The sequence below is a fragment of the Rhagoletis pomonella genome, unplaced genomic scaffold (genome assembly GCF_013731165.1).
Source record: "Rhagoletis pomonella isolate Grant_MI unplaced genomic scaffold, Rhpom_1.0 Rhpom_scaffold_00005, whole genome shotgun sequence".
Classification (NCBI taxonomy): domain Eukaryota; kingdom Metazoa; phylum Arthropoda; class Insecta; order Diptera; family Tephritidae; genus Rhagoletis; species Rhagoletis pomonella.
The window spans coordinates 66,067,097-66,088,392 of record NW_023458559.1 but is presented as its reverse complement, the minus strand read 5'-3'; the positions used below and the strand labels follow the sequence as shown (position 1 = coordinate 66,088,392).

Genomic DNA, 21,296 nt, shown 5'->3' with positions numbered 1-21,296 from the left:
TGCGTGCAGCTTAAATACGATCAAGCCGTGTAGAGACGTCAGATTGGGATGCGCAAAAGTACTTGGAACTCTACCGGATAATCTAAGACAGTGAGATTATATCACTCCTCTACTCTGTTTAGACAACAAATTCTCCACAAGAATCCCAGAGAGGAACGAATGGAAGGGGCCACAGATCTAAAACCAAGGTCTACGGCCATATATACAGATGGTTCCATGCTTAAAAAAAGAGTGGGCAGCGGGAAATACTCTGATAAACTCGCGCTAAACCTCAGTTTTCGCTTACCGGACCATTGTAGCGTCTTTCCAGCAGAGCAAAACGCCATAATGGAGGTAGATCGGTGGCTCATAACCTCTGCCAATTCAGAATGGCCTACCGCTATCTGTTCTGACAGCCTGGCTGCTATTACATCTCTCAAATATAACGGTAGCCATAGAATGCAGGAAGACTCGCAACCTGCTGGCATGAAACTGCTCCTTGACCATTGTATGGGTCCCTGGACACAGGGGAATTCCTGGCAACTGCTTAGCCGACTAGCTGGAAAGGAGGGGACGGAAATATCTGAAGTCAATTCTGCTCAGAATGCGGGCATACCTCGAATCTCCTGCAAACAAAGACTAAAGGCTCAACTCATGCAGGTGTGCTGTGGAAACCATCTGCCATACTACCAGGAAAATTTGTCCAAAGATTGATGTAAGGCGATCCATAGCTCTCACTCGGCTCGACCGCTCCTCTCTCAGATTAGAAGTCGGGGTAATCACCGGACACTGCCTGATGGGCACGCACGGAAAAAGGTAGGATATCCCACCAACGATTTTTGTCGTAGTTGCAGAGACGAGAAAGAGGTGGAGAGCATCGAACATTACCTCTGCCATTGTCCCACCCAATAAACGAAAAAAATCACGAACTATTTAAACCTTCATTATCTACATATTTAAAAAGTCCCCATTAATATGCGCATCAGTAATGTGGCAACTCATTTTCTGCGGTTGTCCGCCTCCAGAGTTCGTTTCGTGCCAGCATAATTTTTTGCTTTGCTGATTATTCTTTGTACTACAGTGTGTGGCTGGAGAACTTTTTTACCGCTTATCATTTTAATTTATTTTTTATCTTTCCTTTGTTATTCTTTATCGACACATCACATTTTACCTCTGTATGTAGTTCCACAAATCCACAACTTCTTCGCCTCTGCCTATGTTCAGCTGCTCCGCATTTGTGCTCTTCGCTTTGATGAGCTTGTGCTTGAGCGCGCGCGTGGGCGTAAACAGGAAGCCTGACGCGCTGTCACTTTGGCAGTGACAAAGCGTGTCGGTCGGCCCCGTCGACCGCCACTAAACCGGCTGTTACTTTCTCTTCACTACCGCAAGTTCTCTTCTTCGCTTTAAACGCCTTTGTTCTGTGTGAACTACTCACGTTAGGTCCCTACGACCAACCTTCGGTACGTTTCATGTGTTCCGGGTGAGTTTTTCTGTTGCGCGACTGCAAAGCGCTCATCTTTCGCAAAGCTGGTGAATCGCCTGCGGTGCCGACGGCGTGTAATTCACAGTCAGCTGCGTGGAATATTTTTCAATATTTATTTTTTTTCGCTGTGCGAATACTTCTACCTTTAGCTCTTTTGCTTCTCCGCAACAATCGTTTTTTACTTTTTTCTGCTCGTTAAACGAGTTTTTGTTTGTAGTTTAAATTTGTGTGTTCCTTCAATTGCTTCGTCACTTTTTCGCGCTTCACAATCACATTCTAGTCATGACTGTCTTTGTTGTGCTGCGTTTCGCTTTTGTTGTTCTTGGTCGCGCTCCAGGTTTAAGTGGGCAGTTTTTTTATGGGCAGCTAGTTCTTGCGCTGTTTTACCTTTTGTCCGGGTTGAAAGATATTTATTTATGAAGTGTGTATGTGTTTGCGTGAAATCACGCAGCTGATGAAAAAGCGCAAGTGATTTGCCATCGTTGAAAGAAATGCCTCACTGGAGTTGGTGGAAAAAGGGGAAAGAAAGTAAGAAATAATAATGAAGAATGAAGACAAATAGGTTCAGCTTCTCCACTTCATTGGAACTTTAGTAAGATATTTTAGATTCAACTGGACTTAGTATAATAAGCACTATAGATGGATATTTCGCCGGATTTAGATTCCGCTATGGGCGACTGCACAATGCTCACACCGGCTAAGAATGCTAGCATAATTAGAGTTTTTCAGTATTTCACAGGAAAGATATGCCAGGATTTGGTGTGGGCAAACGCAGACAGAAAAATATCAAAAACAGCAATATAGGTGTAAGGACTTAAGTGGGAAAATATCGAAGAACTAGCTTACTCGGAACAGGGCTACTAGCTTAAAGAAATACAGACTAAAGTCGAGGAAGGGTGTCGAAGGCAAAGGAATGTTTAGAAAATGGCAACAGATCACAAAGGTATAGGGGAGTAACGAGACAGGCGAAGAGGGCGTGAAAAAGGAAGAAGAGATTTAAATATCTGTAGAGTTTGAGTTAGTTCTAAAGACATTTTTAGAATTAGAGGTTGGTAACAAAATAACGGAAGATATATTCCGATTTAAAGCTTGGTATACAGCTCTCAATAAAAATCGGAAGAAATACTTTTCATTACATTTATCTGTTGCTTTAAAAAAACTTTGCTTTTGCTAAGGCGAATTCATACAAGGCGGCAGCCTAAAAACAAAAAAAGTACGCCAGCGAATTATGACAATCCGAACACAAAAAAATTACAACAAACACAAAAATCAGCTGCTCCGGTAACACCACCTTATATGAATTCGCCTTGATACGAGGTAAGAAATTTTGATAGAAGAAAATTTCTTTTCCATTTCTTCAATGTCATTTTATATGAATTTTTAGTTTTCCTTGAGAGCTACAAACTGCCCAAGGCGAATTCATGGTGATGTTACCAGAGATGTTGATTTCAAGGCGAATTTATACTGATTGTCAAAATGGGATTGTTTGTGGAAAATTTATTCGTGTAGTTTTTTGTTTTTGTGCTGCCGCTATAACCCCTTATAAGTTCGTCTTGAAAGAGCACTTAAAGGAGGACATGAAGAAATTAAGACGGATACAGGTACAAGGCAAGAATGATACAATCGTGGGTACAAGGTAACATGGATGCTTTACGTCGAGGAGAGAGCAAAGTAAAACGGTGTTCACATGAGGCGATTTTATAGGCTAGTTTAAAGCCGATTAGTTGAATCAAAACTTGGCTTCCCGCCAACTTCATAGGAAGCGATTAGTTTAATGGCCGTTCACACCAGGCGATTGTTGCTTTCAACAAAATTTGCCTGTAAAATCGCCTCATGTAAATGCCGTATAAGGTCTCGCAGCATTCTATACCAGCAAAAGAGCATTTGGAAGAAATTGGAGTTTGTTGCTGCTCGTCGTTCACGGTATGTACAAAATTCTTAGGGAAAGAAGTGAAGAAAAGTACCAACCAGAAAACAATAGGAAGGGCACAGAGGTTCGGATGCATCGGAATATCAGTCGCTGTAACCTGTATCCATAACTGATATAACCGCAAATGAAGCTTTTAGATTGAGAGAATATCGGTACGCAGCGATCTTGAGTGAACTCAAAAGAGGATCACATAACCTTATTCTGGAAATTACGCTTCACGATTCAGCTAGAAAAGAATGCGACACTGGCCTCTCGACGGGAAATGGTGATAATAACATCTAAAACTGCGGCTAAAAAATGGAAAACGAAGTTGGCGTGGAGAGTCCGCAAATCAGACAATGATACCGTCTGCCTGACGATTGCATTATCTTATAAGCGTAGAGCTTTGCGCAATAGAGAAATTTGTTTGTCTAATACGGAATATTCGTAGACAGCCAAGCAGCATTGAAAGCTTAGTGAAGTCAAGATTTTTTTTGGGAAATGTGGCGCATTACTGAATCCCGTCAATCATAGTTGGGCTCCAGGACATAACAATACCGAAGGTAACAAAATATCTGAGAGTGTTTTGTGATCTACCGAAGAAAATCGACAATGTATTGAATAAACTACGGACCAACCAAGAAGACTTTGATACAATAATGGCATATATGTATGTATCAACAAATTCTCCCAGTTCTCTGTGAAGAAGTTGGCGACATAAAAAAGAAAAGGAATCAATTCACACTTTCCTATGTATGTATCTAACTATTCAGATTTCCAGACTAGGTGGTTCAAGCACTTGCGTCTCGCTTTTTCATCAGTTTGGCAGAGGCAACTTTCGGATTTCCTCAAATTTGAAACGGCTTGACGGAAATACATTTCAAAATACATCACAAGTAGCGGACCTTTTAAACGCCATTTTGTTATATCACCGGTTAGAGGGATGTGGCTCCTCTTCCTCAAGTATGTCTCCGAAGTATGGATTTTCTACGATTGTGCGAAACTGTATCTTAGCATGACTCCTTTCTCCATAGTTGATGTTTCCTTCCCGATTTATCTTTTGTTCCGCCGTTATTTCAGACGGCAGTGAACCAATTTTATTAAATTGTAGTATGTAAATATAACCGTAAAAACTGTATTGTACTTATGGGCCCGATTTTTGCAGTTTTAGTTTATACAAAAACACAAAAAACATATTTTTTAACTTTGTGCCATTGTGTTATGCCTTGCCGGTTATGCTTCACGTCACATGGGAACATGCGAAACATATCAACTTGACTACATTCTACCACATTCTCCATGATGCCATAAGTCGCCAGTTCTTCTTCAAAGACTTACGTACATACGCGTTTGAGTACTTATACACCTTCAGAGCATATCTATCTCTACATACTCGTGTAACCGCACGCATGCATGCGACCAAAGTGTGCCTCGTTTAGTTGCACTTCACTGCACTTAATTCTGCAATGGAATTTTGTGTTGCACTTTGACTTTTTTCAAACTTTTTTTTTGCTACACATCCACTTGTGTAGATATCACGGCTTTATGCGTCTTGTGGTGAGTTTATTTTTGCAACTGCTTAAGCGAAAACTACAACAAAAATCATGCATACAAATATGTATGCATGTATGCAAGCAAGCGATGTTGCCATGACTATGACGACAACGACGGTCAAGGGCGTTTAGTTTTCAAGACACAGTTACGCACATCATTCGTCGGTGGCATACGTGCAAGCAGAGGCACATTTACATAAAGCACACACGCACATATAAACAAACGTGCGTAGAAATGTATGTATATATCACTGTGTAAACAAATCACGTAAGTGCGACTTTGACTTTTATTTGTGCAGCGCCTGTGTGTGTGCGTATGATACGTAAATCTCCAGGCATGGATATGTAAAGTTCCCTCGCCGCAACCTTTCTGCGGCGCCCACCTAGCCGTCCTTTTCCACCCGCGTGTTAGTCAGCCACTTCTTGCTATGCACACATACATTTTACCTTTTCTTTTTTTGCATTTATTTGCCTTCTTCTTTCTCAGTTCCTTTTTCATTAAATGCCTTCTTCCTTGCATGCATCCCTGCTGCTATTGCACCGACCTTAGCGCTTGCACTGTGATTTAGTCGCGCATTCACTGGGGCTTCTTCGCCTTTGTGTTTTGGCTTTTGCCTCCACAAAAATGGCGTATGTAAACAAAGTTGGCGATGAAACAGCGTATTTATGTTGCGAGCAACAAGAAATTGGAAAACTGGTTGCAATGACTTGTTGCAACAGCAAAAGCAGCGTCAGGCACGATTTAGGGATACTTTATTTTTGCAATTGATTACTGGTTGTGTTGTTGTATTCTTTACCTACTTGTTTATGTGTTTTATTTTTTTTTTGGCTTTCTTTTTTCGTTTCTGGTAATCACTTTATTTCTAGGTGACTGCTTCGGATTACCTTGAATGCACTTTTATGGTAAATTTATTTCGAATTTATTGCGTGTATTTATTTATTTGTAAACCGATTAGATTACACTGTTCGATACTCAAAAATACCTGGGAGCTACATACGTAAATTTTCTGGTAGGTCTTGTCGACCTAAACAATAATGGATATGGGCGAATCCCAGCGTTGCGGACGTTACGTTCGGACGTTTCTTTTAACTTTTTGCCAAAAAAAAAAAATATTATAAGTTACAAATTGGTTGTGGTATAAGCGAAGGTTTATAGCAGTACTTATGAGAACAACATAATGGAATTTTCATTTTGAGTTAATGTCGGTGTATTCGCCTACGAAATTTATGTTCGCGATTTTGATATGACCATCAAAGAGTGACCAGAAATTATGGTTTTCCATCAGGTTCAAACCGCCCGAAACTTCCGGTTTACACCAAGTATCCTCTGGGTAGCAACGAACCACGCGTTTGGAAGCTGACAAAAGTGAGATGTAGACGCCCAGTAATAGGTTGTGCGCTAAGCTGGGAGACCGCTACGTAAAAACAATGATTAATGAATAAATCGAGAAGAAGTCTCCAATCATTACCACCTCAACGAGGACGGTCTTCGCAAACGGAATAAGGACTACCGATTTACGGATATTCACCTTGAGTGACCGGATCTTCAATGAGAAAGGCATCGCTTTCCAACTGCGGGATGTCTTAGAAAAATACCAGGATGACATCAACGCACAGTGGTCGCCTTTTCAGGGAGAGGTGGAGAAAATTCAATTTCTCCGAAACGGATGAACCTATCGAAACCAAATTTTGCACATTAGTTTCCCACTATAAGATTCTCCTTTCAGGTAACTTAGAAGGTAAGCAATTTAAGCTGATCTACTTGGGAGAGCGCAGCATTCGCATAATAAGTACATTCTACCTCTTTCTTATCACTTCATCCTCTAATAGAAATCGTTATAAGACGCTTCGATCCCGGTAGCCATATACCCAATGGTTAATTCTCCTGTTAGTACCCCAGTTCAAAAGCCGAACTTTTAATTTTGGGAACCACAGCAGAGTTCGTGTTCTTTTTTCATCGAACACAGGCCAAAGTGAGCTTTTGCGCTGTTTGTAGCTGGTTTAGCCATCTCAAGGGCAGGTAAATTTTTTGACAAGCTTCCCTAATTCGCTCTCAGATCCCTCTCTAGCGCACTCGAATCTTCTTCATTTACCGGAGTACTCCCTGGAAACGGATCTGCACTACAAATTGAATGGTTGCTTCCAAAACCCACGGTGCAGCGAACAAAGCTGGCGCCGTCAGTGGTACCACTACTTTGGTTTTGCCGATTTTGACAGTTGTGGTAACTAGTAAATAAACCTTTATTTACAAATCAGCGGCAAAGAGAAATTTGAATTATAAGTGAATTATAAGTTTAAATTGTGTTAATTTCCAATTTGTGAGTGATTTTTGAGTTGAAGACTGTGTAAAAACTAATAAAATGAAGTGCCGTGTGTTAAATTGCAAAAGCCGTCAAGATGCAAGTGTAGCGCTGTGACGAATCGCTCCATTTGGTGTGTAAATGTAGGGCGCGGCAAAGCCGTTTCCGAAATGTTTCTTACTATTATATTGACAGCATTTCATCACAATGATTTCGCTTCTGCTCCAAGCAGCCTCCTTTAGCAAGTTAACTAAGCAATTCCGCTGAGATGCGCCGCAGTTTGCTCCAGCAGCCTTAATTGCAAAGCAATGGAGTGCACTAAAACGTTCACTATTCTCTAATAGATTAGGTGCAAAATGCAATATTTTCGCATTTAGCAAAATTAAAAGACATTTTTCGCTGTAAAGTGAACTGTTTTTGCAGTTTCAACTCGTTCTTCTCTTCGCTCTATTCTTTGTTTACTTGTGGTACACAAATGTCAACGGCCAGGACGGCGCAATCTTGTATTCTATCATTCTTGTCCAAAACCCTCGTTGGGATCTTTGAATAGGAATATAATTTTTAAGAATAATGAGTTGTACAATATTGGATCGATTTACAGTTGGTCGATCTTTCTTCCTCACTAGGAAATTAAGACGGTTTCCCCTGTTAATATATCGTCCTTTTCCTTGGAGTACTTTCTGAAGTAGTTTGGACATTGATTTCAGTCTTTCATATTATAAGCTTTTTTTACTCTTTCCATTTAGCTACAAGCTGTCTATTAGACTATATTTTGATAACCATTTTTACACTATTCACCATCATTGAGCGTAATCTCAGTTATAAATTTATTAAAACAGCAAAACTAGTAAATTAATAAAATAGTTTATATTTTTAATTGCATACGCTAAGCGATCTGTTTGAAAAGTTTATCTCGCTCTGCAGATGAATAGCAATAACATCAATAGATAATTAGAAATTATTTGTCGTTAAGTGACGCACCAGTCTCACAGCTCATTCATTTTTCTGCGCAAACCAAAACAACAACAACAATGCGCAAAAAGAACCAATTCAAAACCATCAATGGATGCCCGTCCCAACCGCAGATGGCATTACAGCGCGACAAGCTGACGGTGAGCCAATGTGGAAATCCAGCTCAAGTCCAAACTGACAAATATTGCTGTCGCCACTCGCATACCCATACGAGTTAAATTGTATATACATACATACGAGAGTGATCCTGTTTTTCGGGATAGCGACGCCAATTTAATTACGCCAAGGTAATTAGTGACAATAAGTAAATGCCAAAGGCGCTACCGCGACTCTAGAGCAGGCTTTCCCAAAGTGGGTGGCGCAAGCGTATGCCTGGGGTGCCGCTAGTGGCTGGAATATACTAGTGGTGCGGGCAAATTCTTTAAACTTTCCATACACAACGCAACGGTTTGATCAAACTTCAACATGGCGGCCAGAAAATCAAAAAATCTTGATTTTTATTAAAATTACCTTTAGCAGATCATTTCGCTCTTAAGCATAGTTCCCCAGTACGTTTTGTCAACGAAAAATTTAATAAAAAAATAGCTGAAAACGTAGCCTCTTCACAACCATTTTCGGTACTTTCGTAGAGCTAATCCGCGTTTGATCCACTTTTCTTCCTGTTTTCGGACTAATTTACGGATTTTTTGCTGACTGGGCTGTTCTCGTGACCAGCGCAACAGCTTCGCGCACATGTACATATATATTTTACTTATTCTTTGGAATTTCACAATCATACTGTGAAAGAGCGAATTAACACGATTTTAGAGGCCGTCGAGAATGAACTTATAAAAAGTTTGAAAACTTGTGAATATTTTAGTTTACAACTTGCCGAAAGTACCGACGTAGTGGTAGTGTTAGTGAGGTACTTTTTCGGAATGCAAATCGAAGAAGAACTTTTGAATAGCGAAGTACTTGAGACTTACACCACTAGTGACGAAATTTTTAAAGCTATCGACAAATTTGTACAGAATAATGGTTTGAAATGGAGCAAGTGTGCGGATATTTGCAGTGGTTGGGTGGAAAAACGAAATGAGCGATGTCTAGGATGAAGCAAGCGACAGAAAACGCCACGAGAAGTCACTGTATGATCGGTCGGTAGTCCTTGGCGACTAGGAAGATGCCGCCACTAGATTCAAAACCCGTATTGGATGACGCTGCGAAGATAACAGAGGCCTGCGAAATTAAAATACATCGTTGATTTTTTTCTAGCACGTCGAGATTTTTTTATTTGTGACATGTATATTTTAGAATTTCTAGCAATTTGCATGAAAACCCCATAAGTAAACAAAGTAAATCAGAAAAACTTATGTAACTTCGAAGATAACGTCAAGAAAATTGATAGCAGCCGGTTTCACCATCAGTTTAAATGGAAAATGATTTTTTATTTTCTGTCAATTTTCATATAAAATTCAAAGAATTAAAATCATTTTTCACTTAAATTGCTTTCGTGAAACTGACTGCAAAAGATAATAGAAAAAAGAAAATATAGCTTTAACGCGCATTGCCAGCGTTAACTTGGAAGATTTAGAAAAAACCATTGTCGAATATTTTCCCAACATTGACTCTGCGGATGTCTACAGCTGGATAACAAACCCGTTTTCATGTAACCCGAAAAGTAAACCTACTGGGATGACAAATTAAGCTTATGAAAACCTTCTGGCCATCAGTGACGACAGCACTTTGAATATGAAATACTACGAAGGGAGCCAAGAGAGTTCTGGATGCAAGTGTATGCAGAAAACACTGCTGTTGGCAGGATTGCATTAAAAATACTAATGACTTTTACTTTCACACTTTTATGTGAGACGGCATTTTCAACAAATGCGTACATAAACAAATAATTTTTAAGCAAACACAAAACCGACTTCAATTCTAAATATACAAATTTAAGATTGTCGGTTATCCCTTCATGATCCAATGTTCGGATTTAAACCAAATTAGAATGGGACCGACTGTGAGGTAACACCTTTCCTCTAAAAAAAAATTATAGTAATCGGTTAACGTGGTCCAAAGTTATGCGGTAACTTACATAAAAAAATTAAATATTACTAAAAAAATATTCCGACGAATTGATAACCTTCTCCTTTTTTTAAAGACAGCGTCAAATGATTTCAGAGTAAAACTGTCAAAGCTACCAAACAAACTTAAAGGAAATAATGAAATCATCAAAACAATTTCAGTCCCCACATTAAAGCTAAAGGATCATAAAGTTTACATTGTGTTTTCTTATTTTGGTAGACATTTGAAGAGTAGGAGTGTCGCGGGATCTTTTTTTAGCACAACAAGGGTGCCGCGGTCAATAAAGTTTGGGAACGCCTGCTCTAGAGTGCCCATTGTGCTGTGGCGCTGATATCCGTCAATCAGTCATTTGTGCCGCCGTTGATGACGACGTTGAAGTTGACTTGTTGGCGGCGTGGAAATGTTAGTTTTCACTGTCATATTTTCAATTTATGTTTACTCATATTTTTCGGTATCTTAAAAGCTAACACAGCAGCTGTAACTAGCAGCGGTGGTGGAACTAAACATTCGCTGCGCATTCGTCGTCAACTCGAAGAGTTTGTGCTCCAATAAGAAAAACAAGTTGACGGCGATAGTTTAGCGAGAATGCAAAGTGAGCCGATCGTGGTTGGTTGGCCTTAAATTGTTGGTTGGATGTGCTGATGTTGAAGATCACCTAACCCATTTGACAAAGAGCGTTGCTGATATCGTCTACATGTTACTAGCGCTGATAAACGCGCGATCTTCGTCTGTAACCTCATCTTTCTCACCCATTTGCATGCATATGGTTCCATTCATCCTTTGCAGGTTGCTGTGACCGACCGGATTCGTTCCACCAATTGAATTGGCATCCATCGCATGTGAGTGTTGGTAATTTGTTAGATGTACCCATAAGATACGGTCAACTTGCAGCACTCGTACGTAGAGGCAACAACTATGGCAAACTTGAGTAAATAAACTAATTGGTTGTGGCGTTTAAACGCAAAGCCAAAGCGAATTTGCGACCGTATTCGGAATCAGGTGAAAATACCTGTTTCGAGATAGTACTTTTAGTTTATCGCATACATTTTAGACGTTGACAAAGTTAATTGTAATTAGAGCGTGAAAAAGTTGCAACAGGACAAGCAGATATAGGGATTTGATAGGCAACAAAGTTGCAGAGGAAATTTATTTTCGCACGTATTTAACAAGTTTGACTAATTGTATGCAGTTGTAATGGCAGTGGTAATGCAATTGGCAATGTTAATGGTAATGGTAATTGTAATAGTATTTATGGTAGTAATGATAATGTTTATAGTAAAGGTAATGGTATCGATAATGATAATGATAATGGTAAGGGTAAAGGTAATAATGGTAATGGTTATGGTAATGGTAACTACATTACTGTAACGGTAATGGTAATGGTAATGATAATATTACTGGCAGTGGTAACGGTTATGGTTTTGTTAATGGTAAAGGAAATCATAATGGTAAACGAAACTATTGATTGAAGTCGTCATCGCCTAAATAAAAACGTAGTGCAATTTTTAATTTCGCTGAACTTCCTTACCCGTTTTGGTACAAATTAGCCGTCTATTAGCTGGGCGCTTCGCTGTTCTACTGTCACTGCCACTTTAATAAGATACGCTAACCGCTTTCTTCCTGTGTCCGAATGCTGACTTTTCTATGCTGTATGAGATTCCCCAGGTTTTCTGGGGCTTTAAGTATATGGGTTTCGCGCCACTTATGACTAATACGGTAGTTTTGGACACCGGATAGAGAGGCTGCTCCCCAATACTTGGCGTCAATCTTCTTGGTGAACACCCAGCCTAATTCTTGGGGCATATTCTGTAGGCGCAGAATACTTTAAGCCTGGAATAGAGCTTGAGGCCCAGGTTAATTAATACCCATTTTGGTCGTTAGTGCCCCGGTGTTTATTTCTCAAATCGCTTACAGTGGTATGATCGCTATTTGTGATTAGCCCTACTTATAATTTTACTGCGGCCCGTACGAAGCTCTGTGCTTCCAACTATTATTTCGATCTTATAATTCGTCTTTTTTCAGGTCATACCTGCAATATTGACTGTACTCGAGATCTATTGTGTCCTCAAAAGGAATTTATAACCTAGCAACAGAAATAAATTGTACTATTAAATCTAGTAGATCATTTCCATCAAGCTTTAACTACAGGTTATATCTATTGGAAAAAGGAATCTCCACATTTCACCACACTCTCAGTTATAACATATTCACCCAATTTTGGCTTACGTCCAACAGAATTCGCAGCAATAATGCTTCCTGAAGATTCTCCAGAACCAATGCAGCCAAGCACGATTGGTCAGGCCAAACACTCAATCAACAGTTTTGTGGGACCACTATAGTCGCCTGGCTTTCCATCAGTAGTGAAGAGTTCTGGCTCCGGTAGTTGCGCTTGATATATGTTCAACTTACACTTTACTATAGATTCCGCTAACTCAGCCTCGGTCCAAATACAGTGTACCAAGTTGTCATATGTTGGCTTATCCTATGGCACTTAGCTGCTCGACTCGAACAGACTGCAATCACACGAGACCTTGCAGGGCTGGTCGTTCGGCGGATAATATCGCGGCTGCGGCTTCGGATGTCACTGAGAACGAAGAAACATCAATCTGACGACGGGCCACGCAATTGGGCACCACCAGGCAGACCCTACAGCGAATTTTAGTGAAAGACTAACGGCGTTTTCTTTTCTCGAAAAAATGTCACCTTCTCATATGGCAACATTGTCAAAGTGCAACATTTTAAAGAAAGAGCACGCAATATGTATGTGAAGATGCTGAGAAAAGAACACGAAAACTTGACAACCATGGCGCAGGGCAGAATAAGTGCAACATTATTACGAGAAAAGAAAACGCGATTACATATGTTCCCGTACAAAGTGAAAACAGTGCCTCAGTTAATGCCTGCTGACCGTCAGTTGCTTGTGAATTACAGTCAAGCTATCCTCCTCCTCTCAACAAATGCACAATGTGTATCAACATTGGCGGCAGCTACTTGACGGCTATCATCTTTTCCACTTCCCAGAAAAAATTGTAATGGTTTGACCATAAAGATTTCCATCACCCAACAATTTTTTTTATTCAGTAAAACAGTTATTCAAAAGAAAATTGGATGATTAACTTTGAGCCACCTTACATAGCCTTACAGCTTTCTTCGCTGTTTCCTCCCCGTGTGTTTTCTAAAGTGGCCTTTGGTCTAGTATGACTAACTAGTGAACCCTCATGGCGTTAAAATGCCCAGAATTTAGTTTTAAAAACTTAAAAAATATTCCAAATGTTAGTCAGAGTTATAAGAGATCTGTGTGCCATACTTCATCAAAACCGTGCAGTCGTTTCTGAGCGACGGGCAGTCTCACATAGTGCATGTGTTTTTATTTTCATCAAATTTCACTCTATACTGATGAAAAAAGTCCTTGGGGGTTACTCTGCAATGCGATGCGAAAACAAATGATTCGTATTCGCGCAAACACATAGCAAGTAATACACAGTGGTGATGGCCTATCGCATTGCATTTCTCTGTCGTATCGCATTACAGAGTTAGGTCATTAATTTGACCTCTCATTTTTCAAATGACTACGGTATTTTTATATTTCATATACTTTTTGTATGTATTAGTTAATTGAGTTAGACCTTTCAAACAGGTGGCAGCCCTCTTCAAAAGTATTATCAAGCTTAATCCATGTTAACTCTCATTCGCCGAACACTGCGATACATATTTTAATTAACTGATGAATTAAGTGGAATTTGATTTTTCAAACATTTGGCAACCCCGCTAAATACAGTTCAGAAATAACAAACCCCCTGCGATTGATACTCATATTTTAATAATTCATTTAACTTATTCAATAATTTGAACTTAACTTTTTAAACAGGTGGCAACCCTCTTCCAACACCTCAAAAATATTCTTAGCGTTAAAAATAAAGATTTCTTAACACTCCTTCGGTGGACATCCATATTTTGATATTTCATATAAATTGTGTATAAGTAAACCAAATTCGAAATTTCAAGCAGGTGGCAACCTCTTGAAAATATTGTCAAATTGGTACTTTCTGAAACCCCTCTTGTTTGCCATCCATATGGTGATACATATTTGTTTTACCTAATATGATTTTTTAAATATAGTACAGCTAAGAAACGAAGCTATTCAAAACCATTTCGATTGATACCCTGTTTGTAATATATAATTGATCTATTTTTTTAAATAATTTGAATATAATCTTTTAAAAGGTGGCAACTCTTTTCAAAAAGTAAAACCTTATTTCGCATCTACAGTCCAAGGCTTTTAATTTGACGCCTCATTCCGGAAGATCGAACGAACGGTGCGGACATGATGGCATTGATAATTAAATAATTTGAGTTAAATTTTTCAACAGGTGATAATCCTACAGACCAAGCGCTTTCATTTGACATCTCACTTTTGAGAATAGGGTGAACGGTAAAGATCTTTTGTGCCACAAAAAACCCTTCGCGTAATATATATATATATATGTATATAGATTTTAATTTGATTTTTTATCAGGTGGTAACTCTATTTGAATGCACATCTACAGGCCAAGCCCTTTAATTTGATGCCCCACTTTTTAAAATCGAGCGAACGGTGCAGATTTTATGTCCGGGACAAAAATTCCCTTCGCGTATTATATATATAGATCTGATCAACTATTTCATAGCTCAAAGAAGTACAGTTAAGGTTGGGTTAAGTTAACGTCGCGAGAGGATTAAGAAATTTCAAATGCGGCTTATTTCGATCCCTGAGAGCTCAGTGTTTGTTTAGGAGTGCGAGCCAAAATGCTTCCATCTTAGTCTAAAAGAAAGTGTCCACTTCATCTCCTTCTTGACAGCTGATAAAAAAGGATCAGTTGAAAGTCCGAGTCTCACCTTTCAGGGGTAACGTGTTTTAAAGTGCCCTATAAAGACATTTGCTGCGGCAGAGAAATGTCTTCTTTTCCTTTTTTATGTCACAAAAGGATCCGGTTTCCCTTAGCCTAATAACAGTTCGTGCTGTGAAAATTCTGTCTGCAATATCCACAGGCGCCGTGTTCAACATATGTATGTATGTTAAGCGCCAGTGTAGATGTGGTTCCTAATGATCGGCTAATTCCTATTTTACAAGCGTAGCCTTCTCTAGTGAGTTCCACCAGACAAGGGCTCCTTGAAACAATATAGGCTTAAATCTGGTTTCCTAGAGCTAATGAATTAATTTGAGCGAGATATCTCACCTTTTACCGATAGCTCCCCTACAGCAGTACAAGGCAACCGACACCTTTCTTACCCTTACCACAAAATTAGGCCTCGACGGCAGCCGCCGTTGATCACCCACCTAGTTATCTGGTTCAGGTAACCTTGTAAGTAAATTCCACATCATCTACACAGGCGAACACCCGACAGGCCACCTTTTCCAGGTTCTCTATCAGATCGTTTACAACCACAATCCAGAGTAGGGGAGAGAGAACACTACCTTGTGGAGTGCTCCTAATGACATTGCACTGAGTGCAGGGGCTTCCCCACTCCGCGGCAGCAGTTCTGTCACGAAGTAAGCCGTAAATAAGCCTTATTAGGTTGGTTCCAACCCCCAGATTATGAATATACTTGACTATTGCCTCTGGAGTGACATTCTTGAAGACCCCCTCGATATCGAAGAAGGCCCCTACTGCATAATCTTTATACATGAAGGGTTCCTCTGACCACTTTACCAATATTTGCAGGGCGGTATTCACCGACCTTTTCTTGCTATAAGCATATTGAGCTCTTCAAAGACAGTCACGAGAAATCGCGTTTCCTATGTACAGGTCTATCAGTTTCTAGCGTTTTTAGCAAAAACGATAGGAGAATGTTTAGCCTAAAATACCTAGAGGAAACATGTGCGCCTTTGCCGGCATTCGGGATGCCGACTGACTACCCTCCAAGCCTTGGGGATGTACCCGGTCCTCGCGCACTTCGCACAAACAGGATCTAACCAATTGCACGACACCTTCAGAGCCCTTTGCAGCTGCGCAGGTATGATGCCAAACTTTAATGGTTTGAAAGAATTTATCGCCCAGGCCATGTGACGATCGTCCTGAAGATCGAACAAGTACTGGAGCTGGTGGAGAGATTCTGAAACCAGTTAGCGACAATTTTATCATGTGTCAAAAAGTGCGATAGCGATCGGAAAAATGTGGCTAGCTTGTTAAAAAAATCTCCCTCCTGAAGTACAAGATATCTCAAAGAAGTACATTTGACTGTACTTCGAAGTACGAAGTACAGGAGCGAAAAAAGAAGTATGTATTTTACTTCCGAAAGAAGTACGGTTGGTCACATTAAGAATGACCCTCAGAGGTTTGAAATGTTTTTCGTAGAGTAGATAATATTTGTACCATCCGATATTACTGCTAACAAAAAACTCTACAACAGAAATCAATTAAATGCCATTCAAATAATCGCGAAAAAAATATTTAGCATGCAGCAAAATCGCATTCATCAAAATAAAATCTGTGCAGGACAATAACCTGTCTGGCTGGTTGCCTGTTCATATGCCCACTGCACCCACCCGCTCCGCATGCTATGTAACCAAAAGTTGTTCCCACATATATTACTAGGCATCTATGAGTTTGCAGCAGCGTAGTCAGCTTCTAATAGCCAGTTTGTCAATTAAATCCACCCAGCAAGCTACCATCCTCATTTGCAGCCAAGCATTTGCATGTAAGCAACTACCAGTTTGGCTTGTAGAGTCGCATTTGGCGGCTTCATTGGGATTATAATTAATATTGATAAATGACCGCATTCGACTGCACGCTTGAGTGAACGGATGATCGACTGAATGACTGACTGAATGAGTGCCTCGTCCTGACTAAAAAAGAGAGTGACCAGCTGAATGACAGGCTGAGTGCAAGTGACTAACTGCTGGCGTGAGTGACTGCTTTACTGTAGCATATTTTTTGTTTGCTATTTGCACTGAAATATAGCAGTCAGTTTTTGTGTTTCTGTGTTGCATGATGCTATAAAAAAATCACTCATCAACAGTTAGAATTGGTATGAGCTGACATCAACAGGATATGCACATGGCCGGTTGCACAAAAGTCAGCACGCTGTGGTGTTTGTTGCCACTTTGTTGATGCATTTGCCGTGGAAAAGAATGTAATTAAGCAGCGATAGCAGCAGCAATAGCTTGCCACTGCATTTGGATGTCGTGTTATTAATTTTAAAAGTTGCATTGCTCCATTTTGGCAAGCGCAAGAAAAAAATGTGCACATTTTATAAATTACAAATTCTCAAAAAATCTCTATATAAATACGAACACAAACAACGTATAGTGACTCAAACAAACTACCACGTGTTGATTTTTTTTTAACTCATAATGTTTTTCAAGCTAAATATGTTTTTGTTATTTTTCTATAAAAATTCCGTCCAAGCTTTGATCAAAAAGCATATAAATTACAGTTTCAAACTTTATACAAAATTTAGGAAAATTCAACAAATTTTCATCAAAATTTGAACTTTTTAATCCGAATTTTTGGAACATTTTTGAGTGTGCAGTTTTATAGCGTGAAAACCATTACGAATATTAAGAAAAAAAGTCATCACGTGGTCATTTTTTGCGTTAATGTCTATATAATTTTTTTACTAACCATATGCTACCACCCACAGGTGTAGGGCAACTCTTTTCCACACATTCCTACCTGCCGAATTTTTAGTCATTTCCAAGCCATTTTGCTCAACGCTTCATTGTTTTCGCTGTGTATGCGATGTATTTTTTTTTTCTTATCTACCCCTTTTTTTGCTGCAACTCAATTTGTGCTCCACCCCAAATTTCGCACTGGCATTTGTTTTTTTATTACTCCAATTTTTTATTTAATAAAAAATGTTTTTAATTAATATGCTTCAGAGTGAAGTGGTTGCCATATTTCGCATATGAAAACGAAGTGGCCCACTTCAACCGTCAGTCAACAAGCACCCAACCATGCATTTACACAGGGAGTGGGCTAAAAGCATCAACAGCAAAATTTTCCTTTGCAACACCCTAGCAAAACGCGGCAGCGAGGCAGCCTCTTTGTGTTGCACTTTCCCGCCTGCAGGCTGTTGCAATTTTTGTTATTGCTGCTGCTGATGACTTTGTTGTTGTTCCATTTATAATTTTTTTTTTGCCCAGCATTATTTTTACCCTGCTGCTGCTTCAACTGTCATAGCGGCACTTTGAGTTTTATTCGTTTATCCATCAACGTCAACAGTGCGCTGCACCGCACTGCTCTGCCTACCCCACCAGCATTGCAAAGGTACTGCAGCGGCTTCGCTGATGTTGATGTTGCCGCTGCTGTCGTTGTCGTATGTCAAAAATTGCATTTCCGTGCGGCGCATAAACACACAACAAATGATTCCTATGCATATATAAAAATATATCGAAACAAGTGCATGTTTTTTTTTGTATTAATACTTCCGCTTAAGCTTACTTATTTTTGTAATTTTGGTTGCTGTTTTCAAGTATTTTTTTTTTTGGTTGCTATTGCATTTATCGCCAGACAGCACTCGCAATTTCTATGGCAGTCCTTTTAGTGTGCTTTAACATATACGTATGTATATGTATGAATGCATTTGAGTTTATGTATTCGTCGGCTTTGTCAGTCCCAAACTCCGGTCTTTTCATTTTAATATTCAATTTTATCCCTTAAGTGTTCATTGAAATTTAAAAGGGGAGCAGCTCATCTGTTGCATAAAATTAAAGGAACTGCATAAGGGTGTAATTAGCTAAATCTTGCCACGAGAGTGTGTGGAGGTGTGGACCTCAGATCCTGCTCCTGATGCAGTCGTTCGCAAGCTTTAGCGGATTTGCTCGTTCTCAAATAAAGGAGAGAAAACGAGTGCTGCCTTTCCATCGTTAAAGGCAAGGCCTGCTCACTTTGCTCCACCTCTAGTCTTGCCCCGCGCGATTGTATAAAACGCTGACCCTTAAGTAACTAAATCAATATTTTATCGTCTTGAATAGATAGTTGGAAATTTTTGCAAAGTATGGTTTTAGCAGTGCTATATGACGGCTATTTCACAAGGTATACCCCCAACGTATTTGCTACAATCACGTTTGCAAAGACTAGGTCTGGTTCGAAAGAGGTGAGAAAAGGCCTATGCACAACGTATTGTCCACTGGAACTCTGCTATGTGCTGGCTTTGGCTAGAGTCATCATACTTCTCGTTAACTTCCATTCGTTTGTGTCAGGCATCCATTATAAAGTGACTCATCTGCTAACGCAAAGTTCATCTGTCTTGGTTCAGCCTGGCCTCATACTAAGGCAAGAGGTCATCACAGTCATTATTACCTTGATGGCTGAGAATAGTTAATAATTTAGCTGAGCTGGCAGCTGATTAATTGCAGCGTAGGTTTCGACTTAGAAAATGCTACCATAATCTGCGAGCTTTTAAAATCGTTGACGATCAATAGTGAAAAAAATGTTCACCAAAATAATTTGTTGAAAGCTACCAGTACAAACATAAAGTACCGTAAGAAACTTAAGAACCTGCATATTTTATACTTTACTGTTACAACGTTACCGAAACTGAGAGCGGTGGGAGAATCAGACTTGCTATATTTTCGCTTTTGTTTTTCTTAAAACTAAATAAACGAAATCAGCTGAAAAACATAATTCAAAAACCTTAAATTATGAGCACCCAAAATCGTTGAAGGAATAACTTAAAAATATGCAAAGTCTCCAGTCCAGAAAAATATAATCGGCCTCAAAGTGCACTCTTTGGCTTTCATGTTGGATATTCTTAGGCGAATCTGTCATTCGTTCATATTTATAGGATTGCCCGACTCGCAGCACTATTCCCTTTAGATAATGCAACTCGCCGAAACTACTTATATGCTATGATATCTTCTAAACTGTAATCTATTTTTTACGGCATACTTTTAGGTGAAGATATTATGACAATACACATTACGGTCTATTCATCTCGTTGGAATGGGGACTTGTACTGAAAGTATCCTGTCATAGGATGAGGATAGCACAGAAATTTTCTCTGCCGCTGTTCGGCCTTCGTAAGGCCTATAGCCTATTTCCACCAAAGGCTTAACTGCAGTTAAGATCTCAGAAAAGTTCAAATAATTCCCACATGGGGTGATCGGCAATGTTTTTTCTAAAGTTTTGCTTTTTTCCTTTCGTCTGCTTCTACTTAATAGGTGGAATTACCCCCTCCGACGTTACCATCACTTTTTTTTTTGTCAAATGAGGTAGAATTTTGTTGTATGTTCGACATTTTTTTAATGAACTACAAAACTGCATACTCAATTTTTTTCTAAATATTCGGCTAAAGCAGTTTGAAATTTTTCCTATTTTCCAAATTTTTGTACACAGTTTGAAATTCGCACTTATATACATACATGATTTTTCTTAGATAACGAGCTATACTTGCATAAAAGAATAACTAATATCAAAAAACCAAAACAAAAAATGTCAAAAACAGCCAAAACTTGTTAGGATTTCGCGCCCCTATTTATTTTACCGTCACCGTATGTATATACTCATATGTGGAATGAACACTGTTTTGCTAGCACAATGTCTATACTTAAGTCTTTTTCAGTGATATTTACGTGTTCTTGTTGTTGTTAATGTCAGAGACAATTGTATAAAATCACAGACAGCATCCATTTTTAGTGTTTCCACTTATGTTGTTGTTGTTTTTGCTTTTGTTTATTTTTAACAACTGTCAAAATGAATTGTGTGAAGTTTTTGTTTTTTTTTTGTTGTTCTGCTTTTATGTTTTCATGTGCTTGTTGATGTTTGTGATTGTTATTACAACATTTGTTCGAAAGCTTAAATTGTGTGCTATTGAATTTTCAATTAAACACATTCGCCTATTGTCGGGGCGTGAAGAGGCGTTGGCTGCTAGCTGGCCGGCTGACTAGCACGAAGAATGTGTGGAGGATGATTCATGCAAACTTATAGACGAAGCAGTAGTCTAACGAAGCGATAACTGTTTGGCGCATTTGGCACTCATGCAAATGTGTTTTCTGTTAGACACTCATAGAAGTCCCATATTGTCTAGTGGTTAGGATATCCGGCTCTCACCCGGAA

At 39.3% G+C, this 21,296-nt stretch overlaps 1 protein-coding gene and 1 non-coding gene across 2 annotated transcripts in view; both read left to right on the top strand.

Annotated features, from left to right (window-relative positions):
- Window positions 1-11,726, top strand: part of LOC118740184 (insoluble matrix shell protein 4-like) — a 20,990-nt gene extending 9,264 nt beyond the window's left edge. Inside the window, exons 3-4 of the mRNA XM_036471681.1 lie at window positions 11,044-11,185; window positions 11,447-11,726. Coding sequence (XP_036327574.1) covers window positions 11,044-11,185; window positions 11,447-11,726 — 422 coding nt within the window. The remainder of the gene's footprint in view (window positions 1-11,043; window positions 11,186-11,446) is intronic.
- A 9,526-nt stretch (window positions 11,727-21,252) lies between these two features.
- Trnae-cuc overlaps window positions 21,253-21,296 on the top strand; it is a 100-nt gene continuing 56 nt past the window's right edge. Inside the window, exon 1 of the tRNA in view lies at window positions 21,253-21,289. This is a non-coding gene — a tRNA (tRNA-Glu). The remainder of the gene's footprint in view (window positions 21,290-21,296) is intronic.